The sequence below is a fragment of the Psittacula echo genome, assembly GCF_963264785.1.
Source record: "Psittacula echo genome assembly, chromosome: 1".
NCBI classification, from domain to species: Eukaryota; Metazoa; Chordata; class Aves; order Psittaciformes; family Psittacidae; genus Psittacula; species Psittacula echo.
The window spans coordinates 89877642-89894823 of record NC_137735.1 but is presented as its reverse complement, the minus strand read 5'-3'; the positions used below and the strand labels follow the sequence as shown (position 1 = coordinate 89894823).

Here is a 17182-nt window from a genome sequence, read left to right as displayed (position 1 = left end):
GTGTTTATGTGAATGGTATCTGGACTACATTCACCCTGTGTTTCAGTGCTTCAAAGGTGTGAACTAGATTTTTTTTAGCCTCTGACTCTGGAATATATCACAGCAAGGGTCAACAACTTGGGAAGAAAAAGACAAGGTACCTGAGAAAAAGACTGGGGCTATGGGGGACAAGAAGAGAGCTAGAAGTAGGGTGTTTCATTGAGTCAGTTCTTTGAGATTCACTGAAGGTAATTTCAGAATTAATTTGGGATGGTCTTTAGTGATGATTAAAGCATTCGAAAATGCATTTACAGTGAATGAACATTAAATCTCTGATAAAGCATAATCTATGGGATAATAATTTTGATCTATATCAAATAGTAGTGGGTTTGTTGCATTCCGACCGCTGCTTCCTACTCTATTGCATCACAGGAGAGCTGTTCTGATGTTATGAGATGGGCCAGCATTATACTGCAAGAAAAAAATCAGTTCCAAACAGGGTCTTCTCACTGGAGATCCCAGTCAGGCTTTCCCAGGAGGAGACAATTTTAACACAAGCTTGTAGTATAAGTGAGAGTAGTCCTTACACAGACATAGGCACAAATAACAGGCTTCAGAAGGAGACCGTAATGCTAATGGAAGCTGACAAAATCATTTGACTGTCCTATGATATTACCCCAGTGTCTTTCCAGCTTATGCCTCCATAAACTGGACATTTAGTTTGAATTAAGTGTGCATTTATAAATATTTCAAAAAGAGATTATATATTACAAAATGGTTTATTAGCAGCATAGCATTTAGTAAATTAACAGAATACTTAACATCTGAAGCATTTTTACAGGCATATTTGTATTGTTACTAATCTTAACTGTGTTGCTCAATAGGTTTAAGTGTGTAGTACTCTAGAACCACAAAGAACTGGGCTCCACCAACTCAAACACTGTAACACAGGAAAACCAAATGTTCCCGCCTCTGGGAATAATTTGTAGCATATTTACATTTTTGTAACATGCTTTTAATATCTCTTAATCACATTTAATGATTATTTATGAAGGATTAAGTAACTGCATTGGAAGGCCTGGCTAATACTACTGACAAATTATTGGAGTATGAAATGCTTTACCGAAGATTATTTTCAGCTATAAGAACTAATTGAAGTTTGTTAAGCTCATTATTTCACCATTCTAAAAAGTAGCCTGAGGAGGAAAAAAAATAACATCTGTTTATCTAAGCACCTTATACTCCTCATCACTATGGGATCTTGGGTATTTTCTTCCCATTAATATTACCCCAGAACAGACTTACATTAAATACTGCTCTCAGAAACAGTTTTTCTACACTGGTCTCTAGTGACTAAATAAATGGTTCCTAAACTATGTTAGCATGCACCTTGGTGCTATTTAAACTCCCTTTCCTGAAGAAGTTTAACTTCCTTAAATGCCTTGAAGCGCCTTTGCCTGAGTGCTCCCTAAACTATTTAAAACCAAAAATAGTTCTGTTTGTGCTCCTGATCCACAACCTGTAGGAAGAACAGCATGATTAACTTCCACAGTGTTTTGATTATCTATTCATATCTGTATGTATAAACAGAGGGAGAATTCATTGAGTCTGGAAAGCAAAAAATATCATCATTTAATCTGTTGTTGCAATGAGTTCCATTGTCTAGAAGCAGCTCCAGTGAATGGCCTGTGTCCAGACTTCTTGCAACATCTATTAGCGATGAACATGTCTATCATTCAGTTGAAAAAGAGCATTGTAGGAGGCTGGACACTTTCAAGGAGCTCAGTTTAGTCCTGCAGTGACTTTTGAATGTCTAGGCTAGAGTTAGACAACTGAAATTATCATGGACTGTAAACAGCGAGGAGCAAGTGCAGTGTGCAGAGCCTTGATGTGAAAAGTTTGGAGGGTCATGTTGAACCAAGAAGACAAGCTGCTCCCATGTTGCGGAAGGTGGCTTCACTCCTAGGTGTTGCAGTCATCAAGTCTGGAGCTTGTGTGAATCACAGTGCACAGTGCTGGTGCGATGGAGATATAGTCTTCTGGCCATCTCCACATGGAAAATGAGGATTTTGAGAGAGCTGTGATGTTGCTGACCATTTTATAATCTGGGAGCTAAAGCTTACAGTAGTATACTCAGGAGAATGTAAGTTCTTTGAAGTGCTTCCTTCTTCCAGCCACTGTTGCCCTGTCTTGCTAGGATTTGCCTATAACCAATCTGCTCTCTCTCCAAACACATATTTGGAACAAGCATTGAGAAAACTGGAAATAAAACTTCTTTCCATTAGGATGCAAACATCTGCAGACAGTTCAGGTTGATGACCTCATGTTGACTTCCCTGTTTAACAGTTAAACAGTGAGGGAGAGGAAAGTGAATCAAGAAAAGGAGAGGAACAGACCGAGTCTTGCAGCATGCTGGAGGCTAAAACTTGGGGGGAAAAAAATACTAGGTTTTTATTCTCTGAGGATTATTGCTCTTACTTGTGGCTGATTGCAGGCAGGAATACAAGTGAAATGTAATAACAAACACAGCAGAGAGGCTGAGTAGAAGGTGTATGGATGCCTGTGTCTCTGAACTGCAGAAGGACATAAAGAACAGCAAGTGCTGTCTCCTCTGTGTGCTGTGGCTGGAACAGCATACGAAACAACAGCACCTGCTAGAAAACAGTGAGGAAAGCATGCTTTTAATTTTGAAACAGACTGATTTAGGAAAATGGGAACAGATGTGGGCAAGTCGTTGACTGAATAAACTCTGATTTTGAGGGGAGTTTGAAGATGGGGAGAGAGTTTGCAAGGAGAGCTTTCCTGGCAAGTAGAGGTAGTAGTGTACGATGTTAACAGTGCCATTCTGTCAAAACCCATAAAATATTTGTGTCTGGTCCAGTGTTTTCAGGTGAAGTGTTTAAAGCAGGCATGAGACTATTCTCAGTTAATTTGGGTTTAATTGGCGTTGAAGGAAAGGATCTTAGATCTTCCAAAAGCCTGAGAAAGACGAGGTGGCAAACAGAGAGGAGGCCGTGTATGCAGAGTCAGGAACCAGTGTGCTGTCCTGGGTTCAGCAGTAGCAGTCAGTTTTTCTCCTTCTTAGTAGCTGGTGCAGCACTGTGTTTTTGACTTTTGGCCTGGGAACAAAGCTGATAACACCGATGTTTAGACTGACCAAGGACTTTGTGAGTCTCATGCTCTGGCAGGGAGGGGGGGGGCCGGGAGGAAGCGGGGACAGGACACCTGACCCAAACTAGCCAAAGAGGTATTCCATACCACAGCACGTCATGCCGGGGGATGTAATTGGGAGCTACCCGGAAGGGCACGTCCTCTGCTCTGTCAGGCTCTCATTTCCGGCGGGCGGTATCGTATTCTCTTCCCTTGTTATTTCCCTTATCATTATTATTATTGGTGGCAGCAGTAGTGATTTGTGTTATACCTTAGTTACTGGACTGTTCTTATCTCAACCCGTGGGAGTTACATTCTTTCGATTCTCCTCCCCATCCCTCTGTGGCAGGTGGGGGGGGAAGTAGACTGCGTGGTTCTAATTTACAGCCGGGGCTTAAACCACGACATGCGCCTATGCCCATAAGTATGGTACAAAATGCTGCTGCAATAAAAGGCATTAATAAGCAGTGTCTGTTCTCCCGTACTTTTATCACAAGAGAGAAACACAATCTTTTTGCCAGGTGCTGAGCCATGCTCAACTCCAGTTGGCTTTAACATAAATTTGAAGTGCTGAATACCTCACAAAGCTGTTGCCAAAGTGTACTGCAATAGCTTTTCTTTCTCACACCTCTCTGGACAGGTGGTTGCCTTATTAATTCAAGTCCTCTTAAAACCTCACATTATCAATGTGCCTCAGCTTGTGAGGCACACTATGGCTGGAGGCAGCTGCGATGTTCATGGGGAGGTTGCACAATGGCACAGCGACTTAACAGTTACATGATTCAAATTGTGCCCTGTACCAGGCAGTGTTAATGGTAGGGGTATGGACTCTTTAGACAAGCCTAACTCATTCCACCTCCTGTTTAAATCTGCTTCTGTAACAGGCCAGACTTTGGGAATCTGACTATGTGAGGAGACAGAATTCCTCATTTGTTCTCTGCGTAGTGGGCTTTCTGTGGAAAATGAGAGCTCTGTGTGTGTGAGAAACCAGCTAACCAAGCTTCAAATGGAAGCCAAATGAGGCTTCCCTGCAGTTTCACAGCTGTGTCCCCAATCGCAGCTTTGTGCTGCCAGCGTGGTAAACTCTCCTTCATTTCTGTGACCAAAAAGAAACAGAAAAATGCAGAAGCTGGAGTCAAAACTTGCTAAGATTAGTTTTCTTTTGTCCCCAGGGAATAGCAGTGGCTAATTTTAACACTAGAGAAGAGTAACTTAGCAGCATTTTTCAAATTATTACTTACTACTTTAATAATAATGACTAGTAGCTCCTTTTCACTTTTCCCTTTCCTCTTGAAGAGATGAGTAAACCTCTGCCTCATACCAAAAGGGAGGTAAGAAGGCACAGAATAAGTGATAATTTACCAAGGTGCTGGAGTGGGGAGAATGTGTGTGGGGGATGTATATTTAACTTCACATTATCACTGCCCAGTACAGCCCATAATGGTAGTCACAGGCAGGGAAGTAACCACCCACATTGACAGCTCATGTCTGATCTGCTGTGCAGCCTGCCACTGGCAAACCAGTTGTCCTTTTCATGCTCATCCATCAGAGCTTGCTCACCTTCTTCTTTGTAGCTGTTCTGAAGATGGAAATAATGCAAAATTTCTAAAAGCAGATCTGCTTCTAATTGTCAGATATAATTTTAAAATTCAGAAGAATGAAGTGTCTGCATGTTTGCATAACTAGAATTTTGTGTGCTGCTAAATGGGGGGGAGTATGTACATACGCTCACACATATGCTCATGCGCTCTTAGCTAATAAATGCAGTTCTGTTCAGACATCTGATGCAATTTAGGGATAGTAATGACTTTGGAATGATGATGGTGTTATAACTCAATTAGGATGTTTTTAACAAACTGCCTCAAGTGGGCTGCAAACAGCTGCAAAACACCCACTCAAATCCTTAACAATCGCTGCACTAAATAATAGCACTGTCATGTATGTGCTGTCCTTAAGGAATGATAGAACACAGGAGCAGGCCTTAATTTTTATTCTTTCTGTTCCTTTTCTCCCACAGACCATCCACGTTGCCATTGTTTGTGCAGGGTACAATGCCAGTCGGGATGTTGTCACGCTTGTCAAGTCTGTCTTATTTCACAGGTAAAGGTAGCTTTCTTTTCTTGTATATTGTATATCTGGTTGTGGCTAAGTAAGCTCCTTTTGCATTTATTCTCTAACTTCAAAAGAAAGTCATAGTCCCTTCCCTGGTTCCTTCTACAATGGAAGGAAAAAAAGCATGGAATTTATGCCCACCACAAATAGATTCACCTATGTAAAGATTTCTACAGTTAATTAGGGGGATCAGAGGTTTACCCGCTTACCTCTGTTGTATTGTGGGAATAGGGACAGTATCTCTCTGTACTGTAAATCATCTGTGTACTCCTGACTGTTGTAAAATAATAGTAGTATTTGTAATAGCAGCATTGTATTCATTTAGCCTATCTCTGGTATCAGTTTATGGCACAGGTCTAGATGGTAATATAAAATCCATAAACATAAATAGACATTGGTTACTTGACTATTCCAGCTTCCCATTTAGACATTTATTTTTTATGTAAAACTGTTACTACAGTCAGTATTGTTTTATTAATTGTTTATTGCCCCTCAGAAGGCTTTGCAACCTGATTCTAACCCATGGAGCATGGTTAGATCCCGAAATTGGGAGGAATAAATATACAATGAAGTCAAAATAACCAATTATTTTAGTAAACAGCAGTCCCAGAAAAAGAGAAATGCAGTTGAGCATATGTGTAATTCCCTTGTCCAGTTTCGTAGTGGCTCTCAGAGATGTTTTCCAACAGTGTTTCAGAAACTGGATTAAAATAGGTGAGCGATCAGACTGTTTGACTCAAACAGGACAAATAGACTAGTAAAACATGCACAGAGTATAAAGAGTGTACTAAGGAGATGGTTTCAATACACTGCTCTGTTTTGAATTATAATTTTTTGCCAGGGAGATTGACTCTTGTTTGTGTCATGTGCTAAGAGTTTACAGCTAGCTGAAGTGGAGCTTTCCAGTCCCCCACATTGCTCCTTATGTTTGCCTCCAGTCCTCTGCTGGAACAGTCTTAGTCATCAATCCCTTAACAATTGTTTTAGTACACCGTTTTAACTTTTACTCATTTTTGGTAAGCTTCATAAAAGAGTGTAAATGCTCGCCTTGTGCAATGTGGAAAAAGACTCAGTAAATATTGTGTAAGAGATTGGCTAGAATGCAGGTGGAGAGGGGAAAGTCTTCAAGATAGGAGAGCAGATTTCACCGTCAACACATAGACTTTGCAAGTCTTTCCAGAAGCAGCATGTTCATGTTAGATGAGGGCTAGGAGAAGAAAAACAATGCTGAAATAAACATAACAAAAGCAAAACAGTAAAAAACTGTATCATGCTCTGTGCAGAATTTTTCTGAATCCTAAAATCTTGTTAAATTTTAAAACTGTATCTATTTCCAATTAGACTTCTGAATTATTCAGTGTAAGCTGGCTTTATATTGCAAGGAGGAGGGGGGGTGCTATCTATTTTGATTGTTGTTTCTAAGGGATTTCTAGCAAATACACATTTTTATGGTGACAGGATTTATCCTCACCACCACGAGTGGTTAGCTTTGCAAGGTTTTTGTCTCCTAGTGCTTGCATCCATTTTGAGAAGACTCTAATCTGTTCTGTAAATAATAGGAATCTCACAGATCACAGCTTTAAACGATCTCTCCCTGGCTTACTTAAAGGAAAGGTCCCTGTTTTATATAAGCCACTCATCTGAGCAATTAGCAAACATATAAACAATTCTGTCATAGAATTATGTAATTTGCAAATATATTTAATTAAAAATTTGAAGCCAAAACAAAAGGAATCAACACTGACATATCTAAGTCTGGTAGATTCTGCCCTTGTCAAGAACATATTTTGCTATTTGGCTAGCAGTACTGCTCATCTCAAAGGATTTGTCTAGTTCAGCAGAGGTGATAAAGTCCAGTATAGCTAATGAAACTTTAGTACAGTTAGTTACATTCAAGATAACCTGTCTCACTTGTCTGCTCAAAACATGCATAGGGACAAATCTAAGTCCATTCCTGCCTAGAACTACCTTTTGTAACTAGTCATTAAATTGTTCACTATAAAGGGAATATGTTCTCAAAGAGACAGAGCTTCTTACAGACCTTTCTTCCTTATCATCTAGAAAATACAGGCTTCTTAAGCATCTGTTGATGCTATGGCTACATGTGCAGAGGGCCATGCTTCACATATGCTCCTTTCCTGGATCTTTATCTTTGGAGTGGAAGTGGTGAAGAAGTCTGGAGAGTAAGCAATGAACAAGCAACAACCTCAGCTAAAAATTTATTTAGAACCAAGATTCCTTGCATTGGTTGCCAAGCGCAAACAATGTTATCTTGTAGACCAGTATGCACTTCAAAAATTATGATGATTGGAAAGAAGGCTTCTTTTAGTTGCTAGGATGTATGTAATTGTAGGAATTAAGGACTGAAACAGGTCATGACACTGCATTAAGAGGAATGATTTAAGGGAGTTGGAAGTGGTTAGTTTAGATAGTGCCTGCTTCGTGACATCAGTAGCAACTTCACTATCTGACTTGAGGGTTTTCAGTGAGAATAAGCATGCAGATGCCTCTTTTAACCGCTTTGTGTGCACCAGGGAATGCATCTTAGCTGTCATTATCCAATAAGCCAAGACATTTGAAAGGACTTTATGTTTCCACTGGAGAAGAAATTTGCTTGTTCTGTCCTAATCTCTAAAGTTAGGATTTGCAGGATCATTTGTAGGATCACCACATTCAATCTCAAATATAGTTTTGCAGGAACACAACAAATATGCCTCCAAACATATTGTCAAAGAGAGGGTTTTTTTTTCCTGTTTTGAAGTTTCTGATGATCAGTGTTCAGCCAAACCTGATGACAGCCAGTGAAGAATTTGCCTGCAACAAGAGTGCATTGTATAATTGAGAGATGCTTGTGTAGAAATCGTGGTTGTCGGTATGTAGCCAGGCACAGTGTGGGTTCTCCTTGGGCAGCTGTAGCATTACATCTCAATCCAACCCTCCAACACCCTGAATACGGTCTACTGGTTAAACAACTGGCCCTTCAAAGTAACCACTCTTAATAGCCTAACTTGTTCCTGCTACGCTCCACTTGGTGTTTGTTGTAAAAGCACTGATTTCAGTGAATCTGTCTGGAATTCATGGAGATATCATGAACATTTATTAGCATTTCCATCTAGTTTACTAATTAAAGTGGGTTTCAGCTGTGCATTTCGATAAAAAAAGAGGTACCTAAATTCCTTACTTCTGTAGGGAATCCCTACTTCTCTAATAGGAAGATTCTGAGAAAAGGAGCTCATGTCAGTCTAATCTTCTTCCCTTCATGCATTAACATGTTTGTTATACCCCCAACTTTGAACTAGAGAGACACAAAACAGAAGAGGTGCTGGGTCATTAAGAATAAAAACTGCAGGAGTTTCTATAGATGGAGCATGCTGTCTTTTCTGTCTTGCATGAATATACAGTAAATCCTGCATATTGACAAGTTCGGTTCTCCCCCGGTTTAAAAAAGCAAGTTTCTGATTCTAGTCATACCATATATATCGTAAAACTTAGGCAAGATACTTGTTGGAACTGTTTGAGAATATATATCTGTCTTTAGGTTCTAGGGAGTGGGAAGAAGAGGGGAAAAGGAGTGGTGTGGTTGATTCCTTATAAGAACATCGTGGTTCAGAAATGTGTTTCATTCCCAATGGAAAAGGAGCTTGATTTCAGTTTTGTCTTTAGAAAACGTATGCTCAAGCCACAGAATCCCAGCAGCTTTTAACACCCAGTTTGACATAACTGACAGTCTGTTCTCAGGAGGAGACTCAGCAGATCTGGGATAGTGCAGGGCTTGCAGAGTCTGATAAATATGCATTGGCAGTGCTGCACAGAGGGAGTCTTGTAGACTAAGTTCTTAGTCCTAGTCTGCAGCTTTCCTGCTTTCCTTCTTAGTCATCTAGTTCCTAATTATGACAGATTTTATAGATCTGTTATAGGGTTAAAAATCAAAAAATACGTCTGAGTCAGTTTAACACAGCCAAGCTCATATTGCTGTGTCCTCAGTGCAACTTCGCTAGTTTTTCCAAAGCAGAAGACTAAACACTAAGAATAGTGGGTCAAATCGGCAAAATGAAATGCAAGTGCTTTTGGAAACTGCATATAGTAGTATGCAAAGCATGTGCATTTCTTTTTCAAAGCTGAAGCAGTTTCCTGTGGCTAATAACTCTCCTTGGAACTTTTGCAACTACGAGTCCAAACTACATTTGTAATTTTCAATGTTTCACTTTGTTTCTGAAAATTGTAAAGCTTAGAGTACCACAGAAGCAGCCCATGAGTTATAGTTTCATATTGCAAAGATCATTTCTGTCTCTGCTTAGGTAGGTCGTAACTCAAGTAAGAGCTAAAATGATTTTTAATGTACTCTTTATCTTTTCCAAAGACATGCTAAACACCATGTTTCATTTGGGAACAAAGGCCGAAATTACACAATTATAACAAGTTGCTGGCAGTTAGGTCAACCTGAGAATCTGTGAAAAATTACCTTCTCTTTTGTGCCAGCTAATAGTGGCTTGTTTTTTTCTTTTTTCCTGTGTTAGTCATTCTTCTTTGGATAACACATTATGAGTAGTTCTTTAGCTGCATGCTTCATCTATCCTGTAGGAATAGGGGCATAGTAATGGTGGTGGTTTTCTTAGCGTAAACAAAACCAGGCAACCAGACAAATGCTTTCTAATACAAAAGTAGCCTCTTGGCTTCAAGGAAGTTGCTTATAAATTTAAAGTTCAGCATAAGTCTAAGCTTTTCTAAGATTAGGATATGAAACTGTGTTATACATTGCTGTATGTATAATAAATGTGGGTTTTTTTTTTCTTTGAACAAGTAGAATAAGGCAAACCAAATGAAAATCTAAATTAAATAAAAAGTGTGACATGTAATTTCCAAGTAAGAGTCACAAGTCAACACTGGCTGGTAATTAAAGCTTATGTAATCTAATGGCTGTATTCCTTGGAGACCACTTTACCTTAATGGAATTAATTTGAGAATTTAAAACCTCTGTCATTATTTCCAACTTTTCTAATATTTGGTCTGTTTTGTGGGAGATTCTTCTGGCAAAACGTATAAAGCGTGGACTTGTTTCTCTGATCTGTATACGGATTCATCAATAATACACACTTTTTGTATTTTCTAGCTGTCATAACACTGGAGGCATCATGGAGAAAGCAGTATTTAAAAAAAAATGTGCCCATGAAATCTCTTATTATTTCCCAAAGTGCTTCTATAAGTTAACAAAAAGCAAAAAGATCCATGAATGAGGCAGCTAGTGCATCTTTAAGATCTGTCCAGTAGTTTGGGGAGCATTTTAATCAATACTGGATGTGAAGAGGTATGAAAAATCTTAATGATTTTCACATTAAAATTCTCCCTATATGAGAAAGGGATTGTTATATGGGCATTAGGAAAAAAAAAGTATTTCCCAAGCTGCCTTTTATAATTTCTGTTTGAAGTCCTTGTAACCATTTGTTACAGATATAAAAGGTATTACCTTGTTGTGCTTCCCTTAATAAAGTATAGGTTTTGGAAATAAACCCCCTGGGCTACTGACCTTTTTATATGCTTAGAAAATAAAATTCCTCTGTTGTGGAGATAGAATTGTGCAACCAAGCAGCTGCTTTTTAAATTGCTAACAGTTGAGCTATGGAATAATATAAAAAGGAAGAGTGAGCCTTGGTTCAGTACTCCCTTTTTCAGTTGTAGATTTTTGTATTTAAGTCTGTGGCAGTGGCTATTCAAAAAGAATGGACCACAAATGCTTGAGCAAGCAGATCAAAACTCTGATGAAGGATAAGTTTTGAAATACAGAGATAAGACATGATAATTTTTAAAAAAATCGAAATGGGTACCTTGGAAAAGGCTCCTAAATTTATAATCTGACTTTTAAAATTACTGACTTCTTTACCTTTTACTAACTTCATAGGACCTCAGCAATTCTGAAAATGAGAGCATTCATTTCAGCTCCTATATTTAGGCCTAAGAGCCTATATTTAAGCATCCATGCTTAAAAATCTTGGCCAGAATATAATTTCATTCACTTTTGAAGAAAGCAATTTAAGAAAATAAATGGGTGCTCTTTACCTATGGTTTACTTTGTCAGATAGCGTTCTGATTTTAAGATAAGGGGAAATAATTTAATATATGGAGATTTGCAGCTTTCTAAATCAAGTGGTTAAAACCTTGACTTTCCACTGATGGGAAATACCAATACTTTGAAAAGGAATTCTTCTGCATTAAGACATTAGAGCATCAGCATTTTCCATATAGCAGAAACTGTGAAAAGTTGTAGTTCATAAAAGTTCAGATTCAAATCTTTGAGGTGAATGAGATTAAGTATTTCTGGAACTTGAGAGAAATTCCCTGACTGTTTCAGTATCTGCTTTTGTAGTGGGGAAAATGGAAGACCTGGTGCTCAGAATTCAAGAGCTATCTATTCTGAAACCTGGGATACTAGAAACTTTGACGTCACAAATTCATATGAATACTGGGAATTTTCTAAACTCTATTGATTGTGTAGGTGAAGTTTATAAAATCTGTCATATATTGACCTTTCTTATTCCATAGTTGTATATACTGTCACCATTTACAGTATAGTACTTTCTAGCAGTACAAGATACTACTGGCCTCTGCTGTGTGTGGATCTTCTGTTCTGTTGACATGACCAGTGGAACATGAGTTATGTGGGGTAATATATGCATTAAAAGTAAACACAAGACACAACTGTGCTTTGAGTTAGTTAGAGAAATTCAAGTCAAAGGAAGTCCACCTCATGTTTAGAGTGAGAGAAGAGAAAGTTTGTATTGGTCATTCCTTCCTCTGAGACCTGATTCCAGGTTCCCTTCAACCCAACAAAGATGTCTTGCACTGAAGTCCTGAGGCTCAGGGAACTGGAAAAAATCTGTTGAGTCATCTCGTTAACTCCCCTGCTATTGCAGGAACCAACCTCATTGAGATCCTTTTCACAACTTCATCTACCTTCACAACAGAATGAAGTTGGGTTTTTCTTTAACCAGAGCATCATATTTTTCAAGTTTCATGCCACTCAGTTTCCACTAGCAAACTTTGGTGTCTTCAGCTGCTCATTTTTTCAATGGCCGTGCCACCCTTCCTTGTATACCCAAGTGAGGGATGCAAGCCTCCCTCTGGAAGACTCAGGTATCATCCCCCACCTTTCCCAAAATTTTTAAACTATAGCTGCTAAATGTCTGTAAAGAACAGCTTTCCACATGGCTATCCCTTCACTTATCATAGGAGCAATAGAGTTTGATTTCAGTTTTGTAGACCCCATATCCCAAAATGGCTCTGTCATGGAAGAAGACCAGTCTGAAGAATGGAGTAGGTTTCACTTATATTGAATGGCACAGCAAAGCATCTGAGTCTAATTATATGTCGCTTTCAGTGGAATCCCTTGCAATATCCTGATTGTCACTCCTTATTCTTAGAGCCAGTGATTCAGCCATGTTGGCAAATAATGGTGGCATCCCTTTCTCATATGTCTTAAGAAAGACTTCTCATCCTACAGAATCTCTTCTGTGTCTTTTACAATGGATGTTGTTTGATCTTTAAACTTCTGATCTTGCTTCATAAACATTTTGAGGCAATCCTTATCTTTTAGGCTTTGCATATTACAGAGACCAGAAGAGGTAAACCATGTCATCTGTGTGTGTGCTAGTACTGTTACCTTCAGAAGGTCTTGCAAGTTTGAGTGTGTGCTCTGTTGGCTTCTAGCACCATGCTAAACCTCACATTTCACATAACTAAAATCTCGTCTGGAGTAAAATTTTGTGTGGATGATGCACATGTAGTTGTAGATGTCAGTGGGTCACTGTTTTAGGGATGTATTTTTGTAAGTGATAGTCTTCTGCTTTTCCTCTGACACATACTTTCCTTCCAGCTGAATCTCTACCATGAGGCTAACAACTTGAAAGAGATTTCTGTGTAGGAGTACAACTACTCCTTTTTTCTTTTTCCCAGTAGGAGCTGAACTAAAGAAAATGTCACCCACTTGTTCCCATTTAAGTTTCATACGCTTTGGGTCATTCAGATAAGTATAAACTGCTACTGAAGATCTGAGTCTTTGTATCAGATTTTTTCTTTTCAACTAATGTGTTTCATCTTGAAATTTTATATCAATTCTGTTTAACTAAATGATGGATTGAAAGAGATATAGCTTTCTTGGTTTTGACTGATATTTTATTCTTCTTATTCTACTCTGCAGTATATAGATAAATGACCCTGAAAAAAGGGAAAGAAGTTACTAAAGAATATCAGCTGGGGAACAGTTCTACCAGACACTGGCCTCACCCCCTGCTAAGCAGAGGGACCTGTGTAGGATGTGTATGTTGATATTCAACACCTATTTGCCTAGAGATATTGCTTTGCCAGTACCCAAAGCCACTGATGTTGTACTTTGTTTCTCTTGGCCTTTTCTCTGCTAATGAAATGTATTTCCTTATCTCTGCTATTTCCCTATTTTTTCTTGGCAAGGTGCCTGGTTACTGCGGAATCTGCATGAGCCAGGATGTCCTCCTCTTCTCTCCTGCTGGGCTAGTGAAGCAGTTGTAATTGCTGTGATCCCCTTAGCTTGGTAATGGAACACTCCGCAGCTGGCAGCCTTTGCCTTTCCCTCTCCCCCTGTCATTCCAGGGCAAGCTGGAGATTGAAAGACCTTTGTCTTTTCAGAAAGCAGTGTTTTGGGTATAGTTACACATAGATCAGATGAGGGTTTATTCTGCCATCGTGATTAGCTCATACATACGGCTTCTAACCAGCACGTAGCCTGTAAGCACATTATTTGAATCATGGTGCCCTTGAAGCCCATACAACGCCTTCACTAGCATCCATGGGTATTGGATCTCAGGTGCAGTATTTCTAACACTGCAAAATCCAGCCATACATTGCTTCTCACAACAATCTCTTGTTTCCGCTGAGTGGTGCGTTATGATCCTACGAACCATTATATGTATTTTTACATTTTCTTGTGGACTTTGTTCAGTGAGAAACAGTATTACTCGTCAAAGCAAGAACAGCATTAAAGACATAAAGCACATCTTGTCCAATAATGCAGGAAATGGAGAAAGAAATAATCTTCATCTTTTGGGTTAAGCTCAAAAATTTAATTGAAATACATTGGCCTGAACTAACATAGATTCCTTCACTTCTTGTTCACACAGCAGAATGTAGTAACATCAGTCATCTTCCACTTTAACCAGCATCTGACACTAAATACTTCTCTTTCTAGATGAAAAATATCAGATAACAAGTATGCATCCATTTATCTTTACAATTTTCACATAAATAAAACTCTACTATTCCATCGTAGGAATTGAAGAAAGGTTGAGCTGATGCTAAAGTCTACATGAACCATCTGTCTTCTTAGTGGCTTTTGAAACTCTGTCCTTCTCTGCTGACATAGAAGTTTGCTAAGCTAGGGATAAACATGGAAAACTACACATCATGACTAACTTCCACTGGCAAATTTTCCTACGCCTGCCACAGAAGTTGAGTAAAGATCAGACTTTGTTGCTTACTGTCCCTTCAGGAAAGAAGCTAAAACATGGTATTTGTAATGTCTAAGTTCACATAACTGTTGAAAACTCCATATGCTTTGTCAAACCGTACCAGTCTTGCTGATACTGGCTTCATTCATCTTGTTTTGAAGCTTTTCACTTAGCTCAAGTCTTGTAACAGAGGTGAACCCACATCTGGTGTTTTTGGAGGAAAATAATTCTTCCTCCTTTTCTTCAACCTTCCTTTTTTCTTAGCAACAGGGATGTGGGGAAATTTACAATCTCCGTTCTATGTACTGTGCAAGTACCTAGAAGGCACTCACCTGAAACACCTGATTTTGTGTTCTCATAGGACAGCTGTTGATGCCCCAAGTTTGCTTTGTTGAAAAGATGTGTGTAAACTCAATGGTCCTGGAATTTCGCCTCATTCAGATTATTAGTTTTTAACCTTCCTTTCTACCCCTACTTCTCCACAGAAAACTGTTCGTACCACAAGGATAAATTAGCAGGTTGACCTAGAAACTGAAAGCAATCAGTTTCACAGCTCAAGTCCCCAAAGAGGATTAACTTGGCCTTCTTTTAAGGAGCTGGTAGAAGGGACCAGATCCTTAGCTGTTGCAAATAATCACATTCCACTGAAGTCGGGGGAACTATGTTTTTTTACGACCACCCAGAAACTGGTCCAGTATTTCTATTACTGTCTTGTTTATTCAAATTGTAAGTGTCTTAGCATTTTGGCCACGGAGCAGGACTCCACCAAACGTGCTGTATGCTTTACCTTGAGACCTTAGACATAGTTAAAGCTTTGTAAGTTCTGATGTTGTCCTTTCACAACAGGAATTAGAAACCTTTGAACTAATGCATTTCCTTCTCTTCTTATATCAGGCGAAACCCACTCCACTTCCACCTCATTGCAGATGCAATTGCCAAACAGATCCTGGCGACTCTGTTCCAGACATGGATGGTCCCTGCTGTGCGCATAGACTTCTATGACGCAGATGAACTCAAGGTAAAGAAAGACAAACACAAATGTTGCTCATACACTTCATGTCACCTCTTTTTTATTCATTTCTCTGGATTGGTGACTTGTGGGAGAACTGCTGGCTAAAATATTCTTCCTGGCTGAAACTAATTTTAACCCACATGGTTGGAATCCCAGTTACACTTAACTAGAAGATACTAAATGGCTAAAATCAGTGCAGTTTCTCCGTTGATGGAGTATGTTCTTTAGCATCTTAGAATTTTACATGCTATCAAGAGGTTTCTGGCTGCCTGAGTTGAATTGCATCTGATCACATTATGGTTTGCTAAAGGTACTTCTTTCTAGTAGCCATGGTGGAATCATGAGCATCTTGTTCAATAAGCCCAAATCTGTTATTGGAAGCACTCAACTTCCCCTGCATTCCTTAAGCATGGATGTGTAACACCATAAGTGCGCACATTCTGATGAGGTATTAGTACTACATTTTAAAATAGCTGCCTTTTTTATCTGGATGCCCTTTCAAAAGAATGAATATGAAGAGAGTTCTAAGGTGGGGGGTGTGTGTGTGTGAAAAAATCACTTACTCAAAGCATAAAGTAATTATCTTTTCGTAGTTACAAAGTTTAAATTAGATCACGAAGGCACAGCACTGAGTTTGAGCTGCACATTTTTTAGCTGTGGAGGTAGAATGAAGTAATCTGATTTTAGCATTTGAGGTTGGTGGCAATAATTTGAATGACTTCCCAGACTGTTCTGAACAGCACCCTGAAACAAAGAAAAAAGCAAAATTTAGCAAATTGCTGTGCTAATTAAGGGGTAAATTCAAAGCACACCGTGCTGTAGAATCTTGAGAACAAAAAGTTGTAGAAAGATGGAAAAGGCAAAAAATTGATCCTTGAGAAAAGTGTTTTGTTTCTAGCTGGTTTTATTTTTTATTGGTTCTTCTACATGAAGCCATAAGCTGGTATTAACCTAATTAGCTAGAGACCTCCCTTCTGTTCTTTAGAGCTTCATAGCAAGGAGGAGGTTTATTCTTGTAAATCTTGTATGTGTCTATATTACATGTGCTTTTCTGCAAATTGTAGGGTTTTCACAGTGCTTAATTAGCCTCTCAGCTGGGGAAGACAGACCTCTTAGTGCTTTCCTTCTGGTCATTTGGGTATGGTCCAATCTAGTTAAGTAAATAATAACCAAGAGAGCTTACTTCAGTGATCCCAAACTTCTTGATTTATAGGAAAACACTGTGCAGATATGAGGCTACAGAGCACAATCTTGTTTTGTACCTCCCTCTTCCACTCAGCTTCAATTTTCATATGGCAGATAACCTAAAGCAGCACTGGGCTTGTCTTGCTTTAGGTTGGGGACCACTTTCTTACCAGATGCAGATATTGATGCATAAATACATTTCTCTAGGTCTGCCACTCTTGCTCAGAGCTCAACATACTGCGTACAAAGCGATTTTCCTGATTTCAGTAGC

At 39.0% G+C, this 17182-nt stretch overlaps 1 protein-coding gene across 1 annotated transcript in view; it reads left to right on the top strand.

Moving 5' to 3' along the window:
* The window catches only part of LARGE1 (LARGE xylosyl- and glucuronyltransferase 1), a gene marked incomplete at its 3' end in the record, with an annotated part of 273098 nt that overhangs the window by 134909 nt on the left and 121007 nt on the right, over positions 1–17182 (top strand). Inside the window, exons 4-5 of the mRNA XM_080627788.1 lie at positions 5147–5229; positions 15609–15732. Coding sequence (XP_080483914.1) covers positions 5147–5229; positions 15609–15732 — 207 coding nt within the window. The remainder of the gene's footprint in view (positions 1–5146; positions 5230–15608; positions 15733–17182) is intronic.